Source organism: Lutra lutra, chromosome 12 (assembly GCF_902655055.1).
Source record: "Lutra lutra chromosome 12, mLutLut1.2, whole genome shotgun sequence".
Taxonomy (NCBI): domain Eukaryota; kingdom Metazoa; phylum Chordata; class Mammalia; order Carnivora; family Mustelidae; genus Lutra; species Lutra lutra.
In genome coordinates this window covers 36487586-36512804 of record NC_062289.1, presented here as the reverse complement: position 1 = coordinate 36512804, position 25219 = coordinate 36487586, and the positions used below count along the sequence as shown (strand labels likewise).

Genomic DNA, 25219 nt, shown 5'->3' with positions numbered 1-25219 from the left:
ATGACCTTCTAGAGGCCCTTGGCATTCTGCTGAGAGACACTGCTTTGGAATAAAAGGTCACGTTCAGAAGGAAGTGACAGATTAAATCTGAAGTTTATTTTAGGGATTAAAAAATTCTCAGAGGAAGCAAGCAAGGTCAACTAATTTCTTGGTTACAGCTAGGTACAGTCTTTTTATAGAGAACTCTGTTTAGTAGTTTTTGGTGAAATGGAAGGATTATTGCTCTTCTTCATTTCTTCCTTGTTGCCACTTCCTCTGGCTCCCTCCATCAGTGTTTTTGTTCTGTTTTGTTTCTTTTTGAATTCAGTGACCTTACCCTTGGGAGATGCTTCGCTACTCTTGCTGGTCATCACCATGGATGTTCTCATGCCTGTTTCTAAATCTAGTTGGAAATTACAGAACTGCCAGTAAAGAAGGCAAACTCTTCTGTTAAAGATCCTTGGGTTTTGGTGTCTTTGGAATCTTAAAGTTGTTTTTTTTTTTTCTATTTAAAAAATAACTTACTGAGGGATTTGAGGATGGAAAGATGGAAGGGAGGATGCACAGGCCCCACGAGTGTTGAAGACCCTGTTTTGTCTTCTCCCAAGCCCATCACTGAACGCTTCAGGAAGCAAGAGCAGGATCAGAGTCAGGAGACCTGGTTTCTGAGCTCCTAACCTGTGGGTGGCTGCCTCATTCTCCACCGCTCCTAAATCCACCATTTCTTTGCTCATGGCCCTGAACAGTGTATCACCAAATACCACCAGTGGAGGCTAAAGCGTGGCCACCCAAAGGGAGCAGGTCCTAATCACAGGAACCTGTAAATGTTATAAAGAAGGGTCTTTGCAAGGGGCACCTGGGTGGCTCAGTCGGTTAAGCTTCTGCCTTTGGCTCAGGTCATGATCCCCGGGGTCCTGGGGCTGAGTCCCATATTGGGCTCCTTGCTCAGGGGGGAGCCTGCTTCTTCCTCTCCCCCTGCCAACCACTCCCCATGCTTGTGCTCTCTGACAAGTAAAATCTTTAAAAAGAAAAAAGGGGGAGTGTCTTCCGTTTTGAATAAGGATCCAGATGTGGAAAGATAATCCTGGATTATTTAGGTGTGTCCTAAACCTAATCATAAATGTCCTTTTAAGACAGAGGTAGAGAGAGGTTTTACATGCACAAAAGAAGAGACAGTCTTATGAAGACAGAGAGGCAGAGATTGGAGCAATGCGGCCACACACTAAGGAATGCCAGCAGCCACCAGAAACTGAAAGAGGCCAGAAACGAATTTTCCCCTTGAGCCTCTGGGGAGAGAGCATGTCCCTGTTGGCACCTTGATTTTGGCTCAGTAAAACTAATGTTGAACTTCTGGACTTTAGAACTGTAAGAGAATAAATTCCTATTGTTTTAAGCCACCAAGTGTGTGGTAATTTGTTATGGCAGCTCTAGAAAATTAATAACAACCATTAACCACAAATATGCAGCGAGGGCCTAATTTATAGAGGTGACCCTGTGCCAGGAGCTGCGGATTCAGCTGGGAAAAGGAGAGTCATGATCCCTCCCCTTAGGGCCATGAGAGGTAGTCATCAACTAAAATTAAATTTTAGTTTAATCTACAGCTATTCATACATTTCGCCAGAGAAGTGAGTAAAAATAAGAATACCCGATTGTCTAGGAGAAGAGAGAAAATGTCTTCGCAAATGCATTTGAGGTACAGGATATTAAAATGCCCCATCAGTGTTTGTCACGAAAGGCAATTTCTCTGGTAGAAAAATCATGTTGCTAGGCAATTCTGGGGGATGAACTTTCTGAACGATTTTTAAAAGAGCTCAAGTATGGGGCGCCTGGGTGGCTCAGTGGGTTAAGCCGCTGCCTTCAGCTCAGGTCATGATCCCAGGTCCTGGGTTCGAGCCCCACATCGGGCTTTCTGCTCAGCAGGGAGCCTGCTTCCTCCTCTCTCTCTGCCTGCCTCTCTGCTTACTTGTGATTTCTCTCTGTCAAATAAATAAATAAAATCTTAAAAAAAAAAAAAAAAAGAGCTCAAGTATTGACAGCATCTCTGTGTGGCCACTTGTTGTGGATGACTTTATATAAGCCATATGGCCATTCTGCCTTTTCATTTTACCTTGGAAGGAAGGAAGAGAGGGATTGAATGACTTGGCCCAGGGGCAAAAGATAGGAAAGTGCAATGTGCCAGCTTGTCATGCTGGTCCTGGTTTTGTTTTTAGAACCCTTAAGAAGGCCTGTTAATCAGCAGTATCCCTGCTTCCACATGTTCTCTTCTCAGCACCTGGCCCAGACTGACCCAGGGCTGGGCCTGGTTGCTGGAGAGCCAGTCAGCCCCACACTGACCAAGCCCACACCCTGGAAGCCTGGTGGCAGGCCAAGCAGCAGCACCGTCTAAACTGTTGAGGAGGGCTCCTAACCACGCAGTTTTTACATTAATGATTAACTGGCAGTGATCTTTGTACATCAGTCACCCAGCCATCCGTGTATACCTAAGTAGGGAAGGTCCAGAAGTATCTTTTGTGATTTTGTGATGATTCCTACTCCGACTGGGGAGAGGATATGGCAAGAGATTAGTCAGATTGTTGGTACTCAACTAAGGGAGGGCCAAGCCATTTATATTCTCTTAATGAGTCCTATTTAATTACTGCGTTTAAAAAGTGTATTTGTTTAAGATGATCCACCTGAGGAAGTACAAATTTATGATTTTGTAGTTCAAACACCATTTCAATTGTTGATTTAGTGGAAATTGTTCCTAACTCCTGGATTAGCAACAATGATTTGCTTCCAGAATGTTTTGTAATTTAGAAGTAGAGCATTGCATGTACAGGACAATTAAATCAGCTGGATAATTAGAACAACTGAGGATGAAAAACAGTACATCCAAGTATGTGCTTCCAAGTCACCCAAGTGGCCATCACTGGGGAATGATGGACACCCAGCTCCTCGGATGCTGTAGGGTCAGTGTGTGCTGGGCTGTTGCATGTCTGGGACCGGATGCAGCAGGTTCCTTGCTCGTGGCTGGTGGGGCCGGAAGAGGTTTGCATGGACCAGTCGCTGTGTCTGTGGAGACTCAGGCGTGCTCACCTCCTCATCTCCCGTTAGAGGGGCTAGACAGCTGGAGTCTATTTAACACATTTTCCTCTGTTCATTTTGATATAATCTAGACATTAACTGACTTAGGTAGAAACAGGAAGAGATGGGTTTTGGTCAAATGGAAAAGATACTCCGTAGAGGCCCTGCACCGTGTGTTACAAATACACAGCATGAAATCAACCTCAAGGTAAGTAGGGTGCTTTCTGTGACTGTGTCAGCAGCTGGTTTTCCTGTACTGGTAGGAGGGGTTACTGCAGTACTCGGGACTATTCGCTGGACCCAGTCAAGAGGGGGTCTTGTCTCTTGCACTTTCAGAAAATAAACTAGAAAGCTCAATTTCCTTCTGAATCACTGCCCCTTAATAGCCTCTGCCTAGAAATGCTTTTAAACCGGCACTGCTGTCTGGAAGGGGCTCCAGGGGTGGACAGCAACAGACTGCTGCGCAGGGGAATGGGCTAGGAAATGGAGACAGTCGCCCAGTCCTAAAAACACTTGAATTGTGTACCCAATGGAATATTTATACTTTTGCAAACTTCAACTTTCAAATAAGAATAAAAAATGTGGTAGCTGTGCAGGAAGAGCTGGGTGCTAGGGAAAGCTTTTACAACTGCTTTGTTTGGTCTCTGAGAAAAATGTCCTAGATACACCGATTTGAACAAGGTCATCTCTACCAGAACTCAGTACACAGCAGCTGGTGGTAGAGCTGGACACAGGATTAGAGCAATTCATCAACATGAGAGACCTTCTTGACTCAGAAGATTAAGGCATAAGATGAGAAATGACAAGGGAAAAGAGTTGATTCCTGCCTTAACCCAACCTTAGAAATGCAGTCTCAATGGAAAAAAAAAAAAAAAAAAAAAAGGGGTTCTAATCCAGCATCCCCTCTCAGCAGGTGGTAGGAAAAAAATAATTTGAATCTCATTGGAGGAAAAACTGCCCTGAAATTGTAAAGGTTGTAGAACTTGACAACTTCTTCAATCAACATATGTATATAGAAGTTCACCCTTGGGTTAAATTTTTAAGGGTGTATTTATGGAAAAATGATAGAAGATGAATTTCTGAATTTGCTTGTGCTTGACTGAATTCTTCCTGTTTTTAATGGATAATATTGAAGGTGATTTCCCATTTTTAAAAAAATGGTCTAAAACATGATTTGTAGAGTTAGTAGTAATTAAGGCCATAGCAGTCCATTTTAGAATCACATTTTTAAAGAAAAAAGTTTTTTTTTTTTTTTTAATTGAAGTTCCTTAATAAGCCTATGTTCTGGAATCCTAATACTCTGTTTCAGAACCTGTGTGTGGCCATAGTCTAGAGCCACCCGTGGAAGACGAGCCTCAGGAGCCTCCACACATGTAAATGTACCCTCAAGAGAAATCTGCCTTCACCTGTCCCCCAAGGGATGACCTTATTTACAAATAAAGTTTAAAAGTGGACAGTTGGGAACTGGAGCCGTGGTAAAGGTAAGCGGTTTTTCCAGAGGTTTAATCTTACCCTTAATAGTTGGTCTTTATTTGCAGCTTTTGCTTGAAGGACAAGGTCTTTCCCTTAGCTGGACTTGAACCATTCTGAGGACTGTTTGTGTCCCTGCTCTGGTTGGTCTCCAAGGTATTCTTTGTCAGTCTTGATGCTGTGGGAAAAGGTAACCTATCTCCAAAGGAATGGTAGGTACTTTGAGAAATGTTCTTATTTCTGAGCTCAGGAGGGTGTTCTCAAAGCCAGGCTCACCTGTTCCTTTAAGGGCAGAGGAGAGAAGGTGCTCAAAGAGGCAGAAAATTGTTCTTTTCTTTCTGTCCGCTTTCCACGCTGGACACAGCAGAGGCCAAGAGGCTGAGCTGCCTCATAGCCTTTGACTGCCACACAGGGCAAAGCCCAGAACCTGCACAGCCCGCTGGGCCTTTCCACAGTGGAGGGACATGCTGCCTCATCCCTGACTTTCCCTGTGAGCCAAGAGGTATAAAAAGAATATATAAAGTAGGAAAGGATACAGTGTTTTTGGTTTTTTTTTAAAGGTATTATTTATTTATTTGACAGAGATCACAAGTAGGCAGAGAGGCAGGCAGAGAGAGAGGAGGAAGCAGGCTCCCTGCTAAGCAGAGAGCCCGATGCGGGGCTCCATCCCAGGACCCTGCGATCATGACCTGAGCCGAAGGCAGAGGCTTTAACCCACTGAGCCACCCAGGCGCCCCAGGATGCAGTGTCTTACTTAGAAAAAGAGTGTCTTCAGGTGATTTCTTGAGTACAGTAGGAATATAAAAGGGCTTCGCAGCAGAATTACTCTGAGCATTGTGAGGTGAAGACAAGTCCCGTGCGGTCTGGGTCAGGGCGGCCCTGTAGAACTTTCTGTGGTGACAGAAATGTTCTATATATGCACCATTCTGTAGGGCAGCCCCGAAACTCACGTGGTCACCGAACACTTGACATGCTGCCAGAGAGACTGAGGAAGAGTTTTAGATTTTAAGTTCAGATGGCTACAGTGGTCAGTCGCTGGAGTACTGGATAATGCAGGTATGAGAGAATATACTTTTGTATATACTCTGTTACTGTTTTATTCATTTTATATACCTTTTTTGGGGAAGGAGTGAAATTTGTATATAAACTGCTTTGGCCTATGTTTACTCCAAGAAATGAACACCTAGTTTACAAAACTATGTCCAACGAAGGTTGGAGTCACATTATAAAGGAGGAAGGGAAAAAGAAGGGACTATTTTGATTGCTCACCTATGCGCTGATTTAATCCTCACGACAACTCCGTAATGGAGGCTGTGTACTAACCAGGGCATATTCAGCGAGAGAAACAGTCCAGTCTGGGTTGGCTTAAACCAAAGAAGAAAACTCACCACAAGACCCCCAGGATTAAAGGGCAGTCAGTATAAACGGGTACCCACCTACTGCCGGTGACCTGCAGTCAGGGGGCCAGAGTTCTACTACACAAGCATGGCCACTTAGGGATGCTGTGTCTGAGTGGGTACTGCATTGAACAGAAAACAGAATATATATTATATATATTGCAATCCTTAGAGCAGCTGTTAAAAATGTAATGTGAAGAACTGTAACTTAAAAACCAACAGGTGAATTAAAATGGAATTATTTAAAAATTAAAATTGGAAGGAAGGGCAAAGACCAGATACATAGAAATGCTTGGTCACAAGAATTGCTGAAACTGGGTGATGCATACATCCATGGGTTCGTTATTCTACTTATCTTTGTAAATATTTAAAATTCTCCAAAATAAAAGGTTTCAAAATACATGTGTTCACACAGGGCCCCTTGGTCCTTCTGATCCAATCATTGTCCGTGCTTTTCTAGATGAAAAACAGCTTTTGAGCTCTTGTCCATGCAGTGCAAGCACAACCCCTCAGACCCATTAGGTGGAAAGCTTCGGGCTCCGTCAGCATTCTTGTCACAAGTGCAGTTGATGAAGAGTCCTGGTATTTCTTTGCAGTTTTGATGAGTGGGTCTGGAGTGGGACAGGAGTATCTGATTTTCTACACACAAGTCCAGTGACATGGATGCATGTTCAGGTTTGGGGAGGCACAGCATCGAGGGAGAGATTCTATGGATTATTATGTGCAGGTAGCCCCCCGTCAGTCCCGTCCTTGGCTGGGGCACTTCCTGGCTGTAGGACCCATGCAGCACAAGGATGTGGCACTTCGTGCACAATCTTAACTACGCCAGTGCATCGTGAGGCATCCTGCCATTGATTCTCATTTTGTGATTCCAGCAGAGTATCTCTTTCTGGGCAGCTGATTTATGGTAGAGCCTCCTGCCATGTCAGTTGCTTTGGTTTGGAGACACAACTCTCATGGGTGAGTTTTCTCCCCAGCTAGCACACCGAGCTTACGGGCTGTCTGTGCCTTTCCTCAGGAGAGCTCCCTTCTTCCTTCACGGGGGCGGCTTCACAGGCACGTGATGGGCACACGTGATGCCCCACACCCACTGGGCCTCACACGTGGTTGAATGCTCTCCTGTCACTGTCTGGAGTTCTTAATCTTGTCTTTGAACTTGTGTTTTGTATGTGAAGTCTGATGAGACAAAGCCACATACACAGGAGCAGAGGTGATCCTGGGTGTCCACTGCTCCCCACCACCCCATTCACTTGGAGCCTTTGTGACGCCGGTGTGCGCAGAATTCCAGCAGACCCACCATGTGCAGGTTGAGAAGAGATTCAATATAAGCAAGTTATTCCTACAACTGAGTAAGTGGGGGCACTGAGAGCCCCAAGAGGCCATGCTTTCCATTGGAACCGGACTTGATTTGAATGCAAAAGGAAGGTAGTGGCATTCTAAGTGTGAATGACCCTGGAACCCCATCATATCCTTTTTCTACTCTTGTTACTTTTCTTATTTTACTCCTGTCATTTTCCTTCGTTAGCCATCCACGTCTGCTGAAAATGATGACTTAGGAGAAAAAGAAAACATAGGGCAGCTCCTACTTTTTCTTTTAGTCCTTCCTTACTCATCAGTAAGGTGAAAGAGTGTTGATAGAATGTGTACATATCAAGGAGGGAAATAATAGTTGAGTGAGGCTTTTCTGTAGTGTTTCCAGTGTTCTAGTGAGGACAAAATATGTATATCATACAACATGTATACATAAGCTATGAAATACAAATTGTCTAATTTTGGTGATTCTGCATGAGTTCACTGCTCTTCTAGTTGCATTTAAAACAGGAATTGTGTACTATAAAGATGAATAAAATTAATGCTAATAATTTAGAATTTAAATTTTTTTCATTACTTAGGACAGCATTAAGTAGCAAGTAAAAACCCCGCATAACAAGATGTGAGAGAGACCATGGAAGAAAGAACATTTCAGTACTTTTAATGGTACTATTTTCCTAATTTTTGGACATGAGGCACCACATCTTTGTTTCGCTCTGGGTCCTGCACCTCAGGTAGCCAGCATGGCTCTTCACTGCTCTCCTTTCCTTCACGGAGCCCCCTTCCTTCTCTCTTCTATAGCCTCCTGAGGACTCCCACTGATGTGAAGGGCACCACTGCTCTCCTAGTTCCTCTGCTGCTGCACCTGTGAGAACTAGAAAAGGGCCAGGCTGAGTTCAAAGTAACTCAAGGGACCCACCAGCACTAGAGGCTGGCTGGCTATAGGACAGGAGGACATGCCTGCTCTATGTTCTTCTAACTCTGACTTGTCTTGGAGCAGCTGCCACATGCTGAAATCACTGATCTTGTGTGGTTGGTTCTCCCTTTGATTTGATCAGTTCTGGCAAAACAATTCTTCTAACAGACTAAACTTCAGCTATTATCCTTGACAGGTTGGTCCTTCTTTTTCCCTTTCTGCCACTCCGTGAATTGATGAAAGCTGGGGGTAGTAGGCAGGGCGGGTGGACAACTCTTGTCAACAGTGATTTCATAAAAACTCTTTATGAGGAGTCATGGAAAACAATGCTTGGGAATTTGTTTTTGTTTTTATATTAAGGTTAAGCAGAGAATTACCTCCTCTTTAAAAAAAAAAAAAAAAGAATTTTGGCAATGTATAAACACGCTGCAAAACTGGAAATGACAAACTTTTATAGGAAGCTAAAAAAGGACCAGAATTAGGAAAAATAAAAAGTATACAACTGTATCTTCAAGAATTTTCATGGAACATTATGACCCATCAAATCAAGATATCCACATTTTCTAACAAAAATGAACTGAGTAAGGCAGCATGAAAATATTCTAATACAGTGCTGCTCAACAGAACTTTCTGTGATGACGGAAATGTTCCATTATCTCTGTTGACTACAGAAGCTACTGGCCACATGGATGCGCATAATGTGGCTAATGCAACTGAGGAACTGAATTCTTAATATAGTTTAAACAGCCACTGTGACTAGTGATTACCAACTGAACAGCACAGTTCTAATGCCTCATGGGTCAAAATCAGGGGATTTCTCTCATCACCACTGACAAGTGTAGAGGGTTGGGGGTGGAAAGAGAGGGAAGCTCTTAACAGCTCTATTTAACCCTTACGTTCTGAAACTCTCTCTCAGAGGCAAGAGATGAGGCAAGTTCTCTGGGGGAGACCTGAGAATGCCCTTGAACTCCTGGCTAATGCCAATGGAAGCAGAAGGCCTAGGATTTGGCTCACTGTGATGGGAAGAGTGCTATGGTACAACTCATAGAATCTGAGGCTTGGGCCATCTGTGCATGGAAATCATGTTAAGGGGCTCGCGGGGAGGTGGGGTACTCATTTCCGGACAGGGTTTCCAGGGCTAGAAGAGGATTTAGAGGTGGAGGGAGGACCTGGGGGCCCTTTCTGGCCACCTGCAGGCTGGACTGGCCCTTTCTTTTTGGGGATTAAGGTCTTGTTCTTGCTCTTGAACACTTTGCTGGGATCCAGCTTGTTCACGAAGGAGTTGGTCTCTTCTGCAAGTAGGTCTGTATTGTAGGTGATGGGTTTATACATGTTGAACCACTGCTGTAAGGGAGAATTGGGAGAGGTCAAAATTCGAAGGAGAAAGGTGACTGTTTATGTTCTTTAGTGGGGACCCAGAGGTAGAGAGGTGGGGAGATAAGGCAAAGAGAACAAACATTTTTATGAAAAAAGCCTTGAAAATCTGTTAGGACTTCCTTTAGGTAAAAGTGATGGCACACACATTGCTTTATTAAGTCTTGTAACCTTTAAAATAAATCTAGCACAAGGACTGAGAATGTGAGTAAACTTCCTTCTGATCTAGTGAGCCCTGAGCATGGGGATGTGGGACCCAGAGCGTCAGCGTCCTTCTAATTGTTTTGTCCTTACACCAGCTACTGCCCGTTAGGTGGATATGGCAGCACTTCCCCCCAGGGAAGGTGCATGACAGAGGCCAGTGGCAGGCCCTGGCTGCGGGAAGCTGCGTGTGCTGGTGCTCTCTTTCCCTTCTGGGCAAAGAGCATCACATTTATTGACCTCACCATGTTGACTGGATGGATGTTAGGTGACATTTGGGCAAAGTAAGGCCCAGCAGATGAATACATGCCTGGTGCTGAGCCCCTGGGTCACTGCCACCCAGCCAAAGTTCTTCAGGGCACACCTGGTCTCAAACTAGGCGGTATATGAGCATTACCAGGCAACCGTGCTTGAAATGTCGCCCGGATCTATTACGCAAACAAGGCACATCCATACAATGCATATTCTGTATTACTAAAAAGGACAGTTCTGCAGGTACTGGTAGGGAATGAACCCCAAGACGGGCTGTTAAGTGAAAAGAAGGTGCACAATGATGTGAGAAGTATAGTGCACTTGTGATTTAGAAAAAAGGAACCGAAAACCATATGCCTGTATGCCTTCTAGGCAAAAGTACTGTGTGAAAAACACAAGAAAAACGGAAACAACGGCTGCCTCTGGGGGAGGATGGGAGGCTGGAGAGCCTGGGAATAAGATTGACTTTGCACCCTTCCTGGGTGCATGTCCTGCCTATCTAAAACCAACACTCAGACCTAAGCCCCCACTAAAATTTAACTAGAAAGAAAACTCCCAGGTGATTATGAGGATCAGCCAAGTTTGGGAACCACTTAGTTCAGTACTAAGGCCATCCACCTTCACTGGCACCATCTGCCTTGCTTAATGAAAATGCAGGTTCCTGGGCTCCACCCCAGGTCTTCTGAATCAGACAGGGAAGCTGGGAATCTGCATTTAAGCATTTCCTCAGAGAGTCTGATATGGTCCACAGATAGGAGATGGTTCGTGTCTCTCCCTTACCTTGACCTGTGGGCTAATGCCATAGCTGGTGAAGGCGTACTGCCACTGCGGCAGGCCCAGGTGCGTGATGAGCAGGCGATAGTAAGCGGTGAAGGTGTCTGTGAGAAAATGCCAGTATAATGCTCTGTCCAGGAACCAGATCTCAGTGTCTTGTGCTAACGCTGAAATAGCAAACAAAAGAAAGAAATGAACGGATGGCATAAGACTTTTCTACTTTTATCTGTAAAGCCCGGAGAGGGTGGTGGGGATATGGACATTGGGGAGGGTATGTGCTATGGTGAGTGCTGTGAAATGTGTAAACCTGGTGATTCACAGACCTGTACCCTTGGGGATAAAAATACATTATATATTTAAAAAAAATAAAAAATTCTAGTAGTGGAAGGATGAAAAATACAAGTGAAGAGTTCCTCAGGCCCATTCTCCCATAGCCACTGTTAGGGGTTTTATTGGTCTTCTTGTACAAATACCTGATCAGTCAGCTGACTGACTTCTGTGCTGGGCATTGGCCATCTGTGCATTCAGGCTGACCATTCAGCAGCCCCCCGCCCCACTGGGCACAGACTGTGAGTCTCAGTTTTCCTGATGGGACAGACTCAGAAAGCCTGATTTCTTTTTTTTTTCTTTTTTTTTTTTTTAAAGATTTTATTCATTTATTTGAGAGACAGACCATGAGCTAGAGAGCACAAGCAGGAGAAGTAGGAGAAGCAGACCCCCCACTGAGCAGGGAGCCCAATGTAGGGCTCCATCCCAGGACACTGGGATCATGACTGGAGCCAAAGGCAGCCACTTAAGCGACCGAGGCACCAGGCACCCCAAGGCTCCGGTTTTCTGAAGAGGTCTCTGTCAGGAAGCTGAAAGGCTGTGAGCAGCCACTGTGTTGGAGCCCAGAGCAGCTCCTGCTCTGGGTCCTGCCTGTGCTGTTGCGGGAGGTCCGGGCTCAGCGGAAACAGGCACGGTCCCAGCAGCACCAGCCTCGCACTCACTTCTGACCTTCCATTCTTCCTCCTGCAGGCCTCTAGTTCGTCTCTTGTCTAATGGCTACGATGGCTTCCTCGGTGGCCCCCACCCTCCAGTCTCTTCTTCTAAGACTGCCTGTGCAAATGTACATTTCCATCTTAATTTGGCTGTTCCTTTACTGGACTTCCCAGTGCCATGTCCGAACTCCTTCCAAGCTGTGCATGAAGGGGAACAACTGGACTTCTGGCTCCATCTCCTTATCCACAAGATGAACCAGGCAGCCCTATGATTTGAAATTATCATTCCTTCCAAATCAGCTGCACTTTCCCATGGCAGAGCTTTACCTAGTCTCTTTGCCTGCATGCTTCCCTTACCCCACAATCCCTCCTGCCCCACCCTTCTTAACAACCCAAGATGTGGATGAAAGGCTACTTTGCAAAGTTGGTCCCTCCTTTCTCTAGGGTTAAAATCCTGGCGTCTATATCTTCTCACCCGTACAGGCTGAGAGCTACCTGGAGAGGGCTGGGCCTTGTCCACAGTCCTAGGGCAGGGCCTGAACTGTTGCTGGGGGGCCAGCTCATAGCTGTTGCTCTGGGGCCAGAGCCTTTTCCTCTTGAGTTCTCATCTGAGGTCTTAAGACTGATGTCTACTCATTCAGGTTTTTAGTGTTGTTAACTTGCCTACATAGAGAAGTGTGTAAGAAAGATAATGCTTTTCCGGGATGCTTTTCCGGGATGTGTGAACCCCTTGGAGGAATGTTTATAGAGGAATGTTATATAGAGCCTGTTTATAGAAACAGAATGACAATTTCTTTTAGTTTTTACTCACTTATTTTCCTTTTCCTATTTTTTTTCTGCAGTAACTCACAAATGATGACAGCTTAAAAAAAGACTCTAGTGATTGGCCTAGAAGGGAATGCTCAGGGAGGACCAAAGGGGCTTACTGGGTCTTTACATCTCCAAGAGACCTGGCCGCATCTCATGGGTCCAGAGTGGAATGTGCCTTTTGTGTCATGACTGGAGAGGAGGATCATCCTGCCACACCCAGCTGCAGGGCCATGCCTGTCAATGATTCTTACCTGGTTTCCCTCTTTTGTAGACAAGGCAAACCTTCCCATTCCCATTGCAAGGATCCAGCTCAAATATCACGCTGCGAGAATCAAAGTGTGGCTTCTCTGGCTGGTTCTCACTGGCTGCAAACCCAGAAGGTAACAGTTACGTTCAAACATACTCAACTCAAACACATACTTATCCAGCACTGCTAGGGTTGGGGGGTGGGGGAGAAAAACAGAAAAAAGCCTTATCTCAGACATATTCTTAACTACTATCTCCAATGCAGGCCAAATGAAATTTTTTTAAAGATTTATTTTGGTGGGGGGTGCCTGGGTGGCTCAGTGGGTTAAAGCCTCTGCCTTCGGCTCGGGTCATGATCTCAGGGTCCTGGGATTGTCGGGCTCTCTGCTCAGCAGGGAGTCTGCTTCCCTCTCTCTCTCTGCCTGCCTCTCTGCTTACTTGTGATCTCTCTCTCTGTGTCAAATAAATAAAATCTTAAAAAAAAAAAAGATTTATTTCAGGGGTGCCTGGGTGGCTCAGTTGTTAAGCGTTTGCCTTCGGCTCAAGTCATGATCCCAGGGTCCTGAGACTGAGCCCCGCATCGGACTCCCTGCTCAGCAGGAAGCCTGCTTCTCCCTCTCTCACTTGCCCTGCTTGTGTTCCCTCTCTCGCTATGTCTCTCTTATCAAAAAAAAAAAAACAAAACAAAACAAAACAAAAAACTAAAAAAAATTAGAGATTTCAGGAGCAAGTAGGGGGAGAAGGGGAGGAAGAGAATCCTCAAGTAGACTCCCCACTGAGCGTGGGACCCTGAGATCATGACATGATCTGAGCCGAAGCCAAGAGTCAGACACTTAACGGAATGAGCCACCCAGGCACCCCCCAATGAATTCTATACTCTGTATGCCCAGGATCTTACCCATGTCTAAGCCTTTTGTCTGGGCTTCTCTATCACAGACAGACAGTGTCACAGAATCTAGGGGACGGTGGCACAGGAAAACAAACTGAACTTGCGAGAGTGGGAACATATAAAGGCAAAATAATCTGGCCTGATGTTGCCATCCCTTTTTCCCAGATAACTGCTTTCCCCTTATTTATAGCACTTTATGATCTTTTGATTAGAATCTCTTTTCCTTGGCCTAAAATGTATTTATAATATTTAATGTTAATTACGTTATAATTAATGATAAGCCTGGTTCAATCAGAAATACCTACCTAGTAAGCACATATCATGGCATACCAGAAAAGAGAGCCATTTTTAGAAATGCAAGCGTCAGAAACCTTTTCTGCTTCTTTCGTTACAGCCGTTATGTCATAAAGATTAATATTAGTGAGTGAGGGTGAGAGTCTACAAACCTAGGAGAGACTGGATAAAACAAAGCCTATAAGAAGGCTATTTTTTACTTGTACATAGAGTCATACATATAATTTTACGCAAATGCAAAAATATTTACATTTCTAACTAAAAAGTGCTTTAAACATGGCTTTTCCTTCCCCTGGAAGTTACACTTTAATACTCTTCTTCTTCTTCTTTTTTAAGGATTTTTTTTTTTTTAAAGATTTTATTTATTTGACAGACAGAGATCACAAGTAGACAGAGAGGCAGGCAGAGAGAGGGAAGCAGGCTCCCTGCTGAGCAGAGAGCCCGATGCGGGACTCGATCCCAGGACCCCGAGATCATGACCCGAGCCGAAGGCAGCGGCTTAACCCACTGAGCCACCCAGGCGCCCTTTTTTAAGGATTTTTAAAAATTTTTTGACAGATAGAGATCACAAGTAGGCAGAGAGGCAGGCACAGAGAGAGGAGGAAGCAAGCTCCCTGCTGAGCAGAGAGCCTGATGCGGGGCTCCATCCCAGGACCCTGAGATCATGACCTGAGCTGAAGGCAGAGGCCCCAACCCACTGGGCCACCCAGGCGCCCTTTATACTCTTCTTAATCTTATGTGGTCTTCGACTCATGGAGTGCGACAAGTTCCGCCTGGCTTCCCAGCTCTAGGCTGTGGACTAGAAAACTCTCTCAAGTCATAAGCTGAGGTTTCCCTTCTTTATTTACATCTCTCAGGCTCATGGTCCTTCACTGCCCGATGGTCAGTGTCTTGAAATCCTTTTTTTTTTTTTTTTTTTTTTTAAAGATTTTATTCATTCACCTGACAGAGACCACAAGTAGGCAGAGAGGCAGGCAGAGAAAGGAGGAAGCAGGCTTCCCGCTGAGCGGAGAGCCCGATGTGGGGTCCGATCCCAGGAACCTGAGATCATGACCCGAGCCGAAGGCAGAGGCCCTAACCCACTGAGCCACCCAGGCACCCCTTGAAATCCATTTTTATGTATCTTCTCTGTTGTTGTTGTTCCAAGAGGGCAGATAAATCAGGTTTGTGATTCCCATCTTGGGTGAAATCCAAAGTCCAGAATGTAGGGTCCCATCAAGCTTCAGCAGCCCTGCTCTGACTGATGCTGACGGGACCTGCCTGCAGGGGAAGAGTATAAAATAGGACTTCACTCAGTGTGGCTCCCTTCTCCCATTTGTAGATGCCACTCCAGTTTCTGCTCACTTTTGGTTATTCTCCAATCTTTTTGGATCATTGTCTTTAAAGTTTTCCCAGAGTTTATAGTAGTCTTTGACTTGGTAAAAGGTACTCTGCCATTAGCAGGAAGATGAAGTCAGTATTTGAACCTTTTTTTTTTTTTTGTAACACCAAATATGCAATGTCTTAGTTTCTCACTGAAATTTTAGTTTGGGTTTATCCCCATGTGTGCATTAGCATTACCGTGCCTAATAATTCACTCTCAGGAGTACCCGTGAATCTCTTTCTTGTTACCTGTTATTTGTGCTGGTTCTTATTCATGGTCGTGTGTTTTTCATGTGCCTAGTTATTTTTTAAAAAGGAAGTATTTTTTTGAAAAATTATTTATAAAACAATTTGAGGTCTAAGATACTATTATCATCCTCCAGGGTGGAATTTTCTTTTTATTTTATTTTATTTATTTATTTTTTTTAAAGATTTTATTTATTTATTTGACAGAGAGATCACAAGCAGGCAGAGAGGCAGGCAGAGAGAGAGGAGGAAGCAGGCTCCCTGCTGAGCAGAGAGCCCGATGCGGGGCTCGATCCCAGGACTCCGAGATCATGACCTGAGCCGAAGGCAGCGGCTTAACCCACTGAGCCACCCAGGCACCCCTGGAATTTTCTTTTTAAGTAAGAGCTTTACTGAGATATAATTCACCTACCATACCATTTACTCATTTGAAGTATACAATTTAATGATTTTTATAATATTTACAGTTATATAACCATTAAGATAATCAATTTTAGAACATTTCTCTAGAGTGAATTTGTTTCTGCTATGCTCCTGAGGAGATCAGTAACCTCGAATCATTTTAGTCCAATTTCCACATTTAACATTTTCTGGGCCACACAGAGGACTTACACTTGAGCCTCAGTCCAGGAGAAAAATGGTTACTTTTGGCTTATTCTGTCTCCTGGGTACTGCTCTTAATGGTGCCAACCCCAAAAATAGCAAGTTTTTAATGGGTGTCATCTTTTGTAAGGTCTGGGCTCTGTTTTATTCCCCTGGTCTCAAAATGGGGCAAATCCGCAGCGTTCCAGCATCCTCATAGCCTGTTGTGAAGAGGGCAATCAATGCACTACAAGCGCTTAAATCTCTTCCCCCCTGGATTTGTGTCTTCTGGATGTTAATCTGACATTACCTCATCACCTTGTTAGCTCTCTGATGTTTTTAGGGAGGTGGCTTTTATATTTTGCTCTGACTTCTCAGTTGTCTTCAGGAGGAAGGCTTCTCTGAGTTACCTGTCTGCCATTTCCAGAAGAGGAAATTTCTCATCAGTTTAAGTGTGCTCCTAAAGATAACATATAGATGAACTTTGCTTTTTGTATCAATCTAACAGTCTTTATTTTTCAAAAGGGAAATTTAATCCCAGCACATTTAATATCAGGATTGATCAGTCTTGTTTTATTTCTCCTAATGTTTTGTTTCCTAATTCTTATTTTTCCTCCTGTGATTCAATATTCCCTTATTAAGTTAAACATTTAATGTAGATTTTTATTCATTTAGTGGTTATCTTCCTCCTCCCCATACCCCCCCCACCTTTGCATGATTAGATCAATAGGACTTTACCCTTATTTGAAAACAATAGACCATTATTTCTCCTAAACAGTGTGGCATGCAGAATTCTATGGCCCTCAAGATTTCTGCTCCTTGTTATCTATACCTTGCAGGACCTCCTGCCCTTGAGTACAGTCAGGACCTGAGAGTATGATGTAGCAGCCACTCCCTTGATTAGCTTACGTGATAGGAGACGGTAAGAGCAGACTGCAGAGGCTGTTCCCGCTGGCTGAGAAGTAAACTGCCATGTTGTGAGAGGGTCACGTGGCTAGAATCTAAGGGTAGTAGATTTAAAATTGTGGAATTTTAAAACATTAAGTTTGTGGTAATCTATTACACAAAAATAGAAAGCTCAAGCACCAAGGTAATCTTGTTTCCCCCAATAAGGTGGTACTATTTCTTCCCTATAGTAGGAGGAGACCTTCCACTTCCTGCTGCTTTTCCTCCTTTGTCCTACATTTTCTACTATTAAGGACCTCAGGAACACTCTCTATATTACTTGCTAGGGCTGCTGTAACCAAGTACCAAAACTGAGCAGCTTGAACAACAGAAATTTGTAGTCTCACCATTCTGGAGGCTACAAATCCAAGATCAAAGTGTTGGCTGAGTTGGTTCCTTTGAGGGCTGTGGGGAAACAAATCTGTTCAATGCTTCTCCCCTGGCTTCTGGAGTTTCCTAGCAAATTATGGCTATCCTTAATGTGTAGAAGTCCCACCCATCTCTGCCTTCATCTTCAAATGGCGTTCTTCCTGTGTCGCCAAATGTCTTCAAGGATGTCAGTCATATTGGATTGGGATCCACCCTACTCCAGTATGACCTCATCTTAACCACTTACACCTGCAACAACCCAATTTCCAAATAAGGTAACATTTATTCTCAACTGGGGGGTTAGGACTTCATTATGTGAATTGGGAGGGGGTGGGCATTAATTTAACCCATAATACTTTCATATCTTCCCTTTTTCCTTTCTTTTAGGTTTAGCTGAGACCGTATACAGTTGACCCTTGAACAACACACAAATTGAACTGCATGGGCTCACGTATGGATTTTTTTTACAGTGCTATCAATATATTTTCTTTTCTTTACGATTTCCATAACATTTACTTTTCTCTTAATTTATTGTAGGAATACAGTGTATATTACACATAACAAACAGTCAATTAACATGTACTTTGTATGTTATTGGCAAGACTTCCAGTCAAGAGTAGGTTAGTAATTAAGTTTTGGGGGAGTCAAAAGTTCTACTGGGATTTTTGACTTCATGGAGGGTCAGTGTCATTAACCTCCACATTGCTCAAGTATCAACTACAGTAGGTTTTATAATATTCCGTGCACTGTGTCCCCCTTTCCAAGAATTTTTTTTTTCTTTTTTCAAAGATTTTAGAGAGAGAGAGCACAGGCATTCGGGGGAAGAGGTAAGGTGGGGGCAAAGGGTGAGGGAGGGAAGCAGATGTCTACTGGGCGTAAAGCCCAATGTGGAGCTCAATCTCATGACCTGAGCCACCCAGGTGCCCCTGTGTTGTGTAACTATTACTTAAGAATTCTTAGGGGGCACCTAGGTGCTCAGTGAATTGAACGTCTAATGCTTGATTTCAGCTCAGGTCATGATCTCAGGGTCCTGGGATTGAGCCCCACATCTGGCTCTGCACTCATCAGGGAATCTACTTCTTCCTCTTCCTGTGTCTGCACCCCCACTCAGCTTGTGCTCTCTCTCAAATAAATAAAAGCTTAAAAAAGAAAGTTATACAACACATTCCTATCTAGAAAGACTCCTATCTATTAAGATTAAATGCACCCTAACTCTTTCATGGGAGGTTCACTGGTCCCTTCCTTTCCTCCCACATCTTGGGACCTCCGTTCAGTTGCATTTGTCTTCTGGTTAGAGTATAAATATTCTTGAAGTTTTACATATCCTTCCATATTTTCTTAAATAAACTGAGAGGTATATGTGGTCTGTATACATAGGATTCTATTAGGATTCTATTTTTACTCCTTGTTGCTCAGTAATGTGTACATGCTTTTTTTTTTTTTAAAGATTTTATTTATTTATTTGACAGAGAGAGATCACAAGTAGGCAGAGAGGCAGGCAGAGAGAGAGGAAGGGAAGCAGGCTCCCTGCTGAGCAGAGAGCCCGATGCGGGACTCGATCCCAGGACCCTGAGATCATGACCTGAGCCGAAGGCAGCGGCTTAACCCACTGAGCCACCCAGGCGCCCTGTGTACATGCTTTTTATCTCTAGTTTCCACTGCCACAAAAGAGAAGTCTGGTATCCGTCTGATTATTTCATCACAAGTAATTTATTTTTGCCTAGAAGCCTGTAATTCTTTCCCACATTATACAATAGCTAGGTGTCTCTTTTCTCACCAGTTTAACCTGGGTCTCAGAGCCCTTTCAATTTGCAGAGAAATTTTCTTTTATTAGTGTTTCTTGCCTTTCTATCTAGTCTTTTTCTTATGAGCACCTGTAATGACAATGAAAGGACTTCTGGATCTATTTTCTATTTTTATTTTTTTACGATTTTATTTATTTATTTGACAGAGACAGAGGGACAGTGAGAGAGGGAACACGAGCAGGAGGAGTGGGAGAAGGAGAAGCAGGCTTTTCACTGAGCAGGAAGCCTGATGCGGGGCTCGATCCCAGCACCCTGGGATCATGACCTGAGCTTAAGACAGACATTTAACAACTGAGCCACCCAGGTACCCTATTTTCTATTTTTCTTACCCTTCCACCTTTCCCCTCATAATTTCCCCCTTTTAAATTTATCTGTGCTTTTAAAGAAGTTTTGCACTTGGTTTATCAGGCTACCAACTTAAATCTTATTTCTTTCTTTCTTTTTTTTTTTTTTAAGATTTTATTTGTTTATTTGGCAGACAGAGATTACAAGTAGGCAGAAAGGCAGGCAGAGAGGGAGGGGAAGCAGGCTCCCCGCCGAGCAGAGAGCCAGATGCGGGGCTCAATCCCAGGACCCTGAGATCATGACCTGAGCTGAAGGCAGAGGCTTTAACCCACTGAGCCATCCAGGCGCCCCTTAAATCTTATTTATATTCTTCAATTTATCAATTGTTTGAGAAATTTTACTTTTCTTCTATAGGAAGTCTTTATGCTGTCTTATATGTCTCTAACAGATCTGATTCTTGTTTTTACTTAGGTTTTCATGTGTTCTTTAGCAGTTTTGTTTGCCTGGTTGTATATCCTGGTATTTTTTTCCTGATCATCCACTTTTTGACTATTGAGTACCCTGAGAAAAGTATTTTTCCAATTAGGTATAATAAGACAGGGTCTAACTACTGAACTATTCTAAAAAGTGTGAATTCAGCAGGTGCCAAAAGGCCAAGTGGTTTCTATCTCTATGGGTATGTAGGACAATGTCGTCTCTACCCCTAGCTATGTTGTCCTTAGCTGAGGGCCCCTGAAATCCTCTCTAGTATCCAGTCCACCTCTATCTTCCAACTTTGTCAAAGGGAGGGAAGACTCAGTCTACTTATTTAACAACTTGTTTGCCTTTGGGTATTCAAAAGCCCCAGCACACACATGAAGCAGATGTGACCTTTTCCCTTCTTGAGGACTCCACACATCTCTGAGTGGTGGGTTCTTCCCAAGACCTGTCTCTTTCCAGGCTTTGCTCCTGGATCCCTCTAGTACAGGCATAGCTTGTTTTATCGTGCTTCACAGATAGTGGTTTTTTTTTGCCTTTTTTTTTTTTTTTTTTTTTGGTTAAACACATTGAAGGTTTGTGCCAACCTTATGTTGGTGTTTTGGCACCATTTTTTCCAACAGCATTTGCTTACTTTGTGTCTGTGTTACATTTTGGTAAATTCTTGCAATATATCAACCTTTTGCATTATTTGTTACGATGATCTTTGATCAGTGACGTTTTAAAGTTTGAATTCATTCTTTACTACCTTTCCCCCCAGATTTTAGGTACATAGTGTCATACTTCACATAACTTTATTTTGCGAATCCTTTGACTGATTTTTACAGATATTTTTCTTGCTTTTATTTTTTATATTCTTAATTATTGTCTTTCCTTTCCACTCACAGAATCCCCTTTAATATTTCTTGCGGGCTGGTTTAGTGGTCATGGACTCCTTTAGTTTTCGTTTATCTGAGGAACTCTTTATCCTTTCAGTACTTTGACTATACCATGCTACTCTCTTCTGGCCTGCAAAGTTTCTGTTGAAAAATCTGCTGATAGCCTTCTGGAGTTTCCCTTGTATGTGATGGTCTTCTTTTGTCTTGCTGCTTTTAAAATTTTTATCACTACTTTTTGCCATTTTAATTACTATGTGTCTTGGTGTGGACCTCCTTAGGTTGATTTTTGGGGTGGGGGTATCTCTGTGCTTCCTAGATCTGGATATCTGTTTTCTTCCCCAGATAAGGGAAGTTTTCAGATATTATTTCTTCAAATAAATTTTTTGCCCTTCCCCCCTTTTCTCTCTTCCGGGATCGCTATAATGTTGATGGAGTCACTGAGTTCCCTAAGTCTATTCTCACTTTGCATAATTCTTTTTTCCCCTCACTTGTTCAGTCAGATTACTTTCCATTACTCTGTCTTCCCAGGTCATTAATTCATTCCTCTGCTTCCTCTAGCCTCCTATTTATTCTACCATGTGCATTTTAAAATTTCATTTATTGTATTCTTCATCTCCTTTTTAAGGGTCTCACTGATGTTCTCCACTCTTTTCTCCAATCCACTGATTCTCTTTATGACCATTACTTTAAATTCTCCATCAGGCATATTTTATGTTTCACTCAGGTCTCCTGCTGTGGTTTTGTCCTGTTCTTTCATTTGGGACATATTCTTCTGCTCATTTTGTCTAACTCTGCATCTGTTTCTATGTGTTAGGAAAGTCAGCCATATCTCTTGCTCTTAAAAGTAATGGCCTTATGAAGAAGCAGTTCTGTAGTTCCCTACAGCGCAGTGTCCCCTGTTCACTGGGACCTGGAGTTTCAGAGGTGTCTCCTATATGTGTTGTGTGTTCCCTTCAGAGGTGTCTTCTATATGTGTTGTGTGTGCCCTCTGTCCTGGCCTCTTTTTCCTTCAGTGCAGTCATCTGCAGAGGCTCTCTTTGCCTATTGTGGGCAGTGTTTGGTCCCCAGCCAGGGTAGGGGTATATTTTAACAAGGTATGCACCAGTTTGCTTGAGAAATGAGACCTACTACCACTGCTGTGAGGAGAGTTCAGCCCTAACGGGATCTGTGAAGTATGCATGGCTGGGCACTCAACCTTAGCAAGGCACGATTCAGGCTTCCACAGGGCCCGGTGGAGCTGTTGTCATAGTCACTGTTGCAGAGACCAAGGGCCTGCAAAATGTGGGGATTGAGAGATGTGGTAGTGGCGAGGTTTGTGCCTATCTTCTTGACCAAAGTCCTTTGATACTACTCTGACCATTCTGAGGTGCCATAAACACACCTGCAGAAGGCAGCAAACCTGATAAATGTATGTGTTCTGAATGTATCACTGACTGGCCATTCCATCTCTCTTCCTCTCCTCAGGCTTCTCTATTCCCTGTGATACAATAATGAAATTAGGCCAATCAATAACCCTAACAAAGGCCTTGGAAGATTCAAGTGAAAAGAACTGCATGTCTCTCACAAATCAAAAGCTTTGTGAGGAAGGCATGTTGAAAGCTGAGATAGGCTGAATGCTAGGTTTCTTGTTCCAAACAGCCAACTTGTAAATGCAAAGGAAATGTTCTTGAAGAAAATTAAAAGTGCTACTCCACTGAACACATGAATGGTAAGGCAGTAAAATAGCCTTATAGTTGATATGGAGAAAGTTTTAGTGATCTGGATAGAAGATCAAACCAGCCACAACATTCCTTTAAACCAAAGCCTATTCCAGAGCACAGCTAGCTTCAATTCTAAGGCTGAAAGAGAGGAGGAAGCTGAAGAAAAGTCTAAAGCTAGCAGAGATTGGTTAATGAGGTTTGAGGAAAAGCTGTCTCTATAACATAAAAGTCCAAGGCAAACCAGGAAGTTATCTGGAATATCTAGCTAAGATTATTAACGAAGGTGGCTACACTAAATAGCAGATTCTCAGTGTAGACAAAATATCTTTCTGTTAGAAGATGCCACCTAGGATTTTGAAAGCTAAAGAAGTCAATGCCTGGCCTCAAAGCCTCAAAGGATGGGCTGACTCTTTGTAGGGACTGCTGCAGCTGGTGACTTTGTTGAAGCCAATGCTCATGGACCGTTCTGAAAATCCTAGGGCCTTGAAGAATTATGCTAAATCAACTCTGCCTGTGCTCTACAAATGAAACAAGAAAGCCCCGATGATAGCACATCTGCTATCAACATGGTTTACTCAATATTTTAAGCCAATTGTTGAGACCAACTGTTCAGAAAAAAAGTTCAAAATATTACAGCTTATTGACAATACACCTGGGTCACCCAAGAACTCTGACGGAGATGTACAAAGAGATGAATGTTGTTCTTATGCCTGATAACACAACGTCCATACTGCAACCCATTGATCAAGAAGTCATTTGAACTTACATGTCTGAATATTCAAGAAATATGTTTCATAAGGCTATAGGAGCTATAACCAGTGATTCCTCTGATAGATCCAGGGAAAGTAAACTGAAAACCTTCTGGGAAGGATTCACCATTCTAGGTGCCATTAAGAACGTTCATGGTTCATGGGTAGATGTCAAACTATCAACATTAACAGGACTCTAGAAGTTGATTCCAACCCTCAGGGATGACTTTGAGGGATTCAAGACTTCAGTGGAGGAAGTAACTGGATGTGGTAGAAACAGCAAGAGAACTAGAATTAGAAGGAGAGCCTGAAGATGTGACTGAATTGTTGGCAATCCCCTGATAAAACTTGTATGGATGAGGACTTGCTTCTTATGGATGAGTAAAGTAGTTTCTTGAGATGGCTTCTACTCCTAGTGAAGAGACTATGAAGACTACTGAAAACAGCACAAAGGATTTAGACTATCACATAAACTTAGATGATTAAACAGTGGCAGTGTCTGAGAAGAAAGACACCAATTTTGAAAAAAGTTTTACTGTGGGTAAAATGCTATCAAACAGCATGGCACAGTATAAAGAAATTATTCATGGAAGGAAGTGTCAATCAACGCAGGAAACTTCATCGTTTTAAGAAATTGCCAAGCCACCCTAGCCTTCAGCAACCCACCTCCCTGATCATTAAGCAGCCATCAACATGGAGGCAAGACCCTCCATCAGCAAAAAGATTACAACTTGCTGAGGGCTGATGATGGTTGACATGTTAGCAATATAGTACTTTTTGATTAAGGTTGTACATTGTTTTTTTAGAAATCACACTTTAAAGGCCATAACATAGTATAAGCCTAATTTGTTTAAGCACTGGGAAACCAATAAATACATTTGCACTTGCTTTATTCGTGTGGTCTGCAACTGAACCTGCGTATCTCCAAGGGATGCCTTGCCTGAACTAGTGTATACCTGCTTGTGCAGTTGATGGAGAAGCCTTGCATCGGTTCTCTTTGCCAGACCTTCAGTGCAGCCAAGGCCTTAGTATTGGAGACACTAGTTGCTTAGTCAATATTCATTCTCCCTTTCTTTCTTAAACCCCAGTTCTGTTTGAGGGGAAAACACTGGTACAGCTAACCATACTTCCTCAGATTCCCTGCAGCTAACCATACTTCCTCAGATTCCCTGCAGCTATGGGTAAACTTTTGACTCTGTTCTGGCCAATGGCTTTTGGGAGGAGCTTCTGAGAAAACTATTGTTTTCCTGATAAAAAAGAAGAGATTCTGCCAAAAGACAGTTTTTATTGTTGTTTTGCCTTTCACTCTTCTTTTTCTTTCCTGTACATAGACAGGAAGCTTGGAGGTACAGCCCACATTCTTCAATGATGAGGATGAAGGCCATATCCAAAGGCTGGTGCAGGAGAAAGCCAGAGGGAGACTTTATTATTGACGTTCTCAAACAGCTGCATCAGCCTAGTTCCAGATTTCTGGTTATGAGAAAAATAAACTCCTATTTAGTTTAGATGTTGTAACTGGGTCTCTGACATACGCACCCAGACACAATTCTAATCGACAAAGTCCTCACTTATGTGCGGTTGCTCATAGCTTTTCGCAGCCATTTGAATCAGAGATGGCAAAGAGCCTGGAGGGAGGAAGAGAGCTGCATTTAGAGTCCATGCTCCCTGAAAGCTCTTGATACTGAAATGCTGAGTCAAGTAATCTGTAACATTCATTCATTTACTAAACATTCATTAAGTACCGACTATGTGCCAGGCCTAAAGTGGGTACTGGAAACAAAACAATCTCAACCTTGGCATTTCTTCACGACAATTTCCTTTATGGATACAGGCCGTTTTTGTATGTTATTCCCACGGTCCTAAGA

The 25219-nt window shown here is 43.3% G+C and overlaps 1 protein-coding gene across 3 annotated transcripts in view; it reads right to left on the bottom strand.

Annotated features, from left to right (window-relative positions):
- Window positions 1-3717: 3717 nt before the first annotated feature.
- The window catches only part of TPGS2 (tubulin polyglutamylase complex subunit 2), a 69990-nt gene continuing 48488 nt past the window's right edge, over window positions 3718-25219 (bottom strand). For 2 of the 3 annotated variants that reach the window (XM_047697433.1, XM_047697435.1), the window contains 4 exons: window positions 12779-12892; window positions 10744-10904; window positions 9327-9480; window positions 3718-8094 (listed from right to left, as the gene is read on the bottom strand). In XM_047697433.1, coding sequence (XP_047553389.1) covers window positions 7898-8094; window positions 9327-9480; window positions 10744-10904; window positions 12779-12892 — 626 coding nt within the window. In that variant the 3' untranslated portion in view covers window positions 3718-7897. The remainder of the gene's footprint in view (window positions 8095-9326; window positions 9481-10743; window positions 10905-12778; window positions 12893-25219) is intronic. The other variant, XM_047697434.1, reaches the window with a different exon arrangement.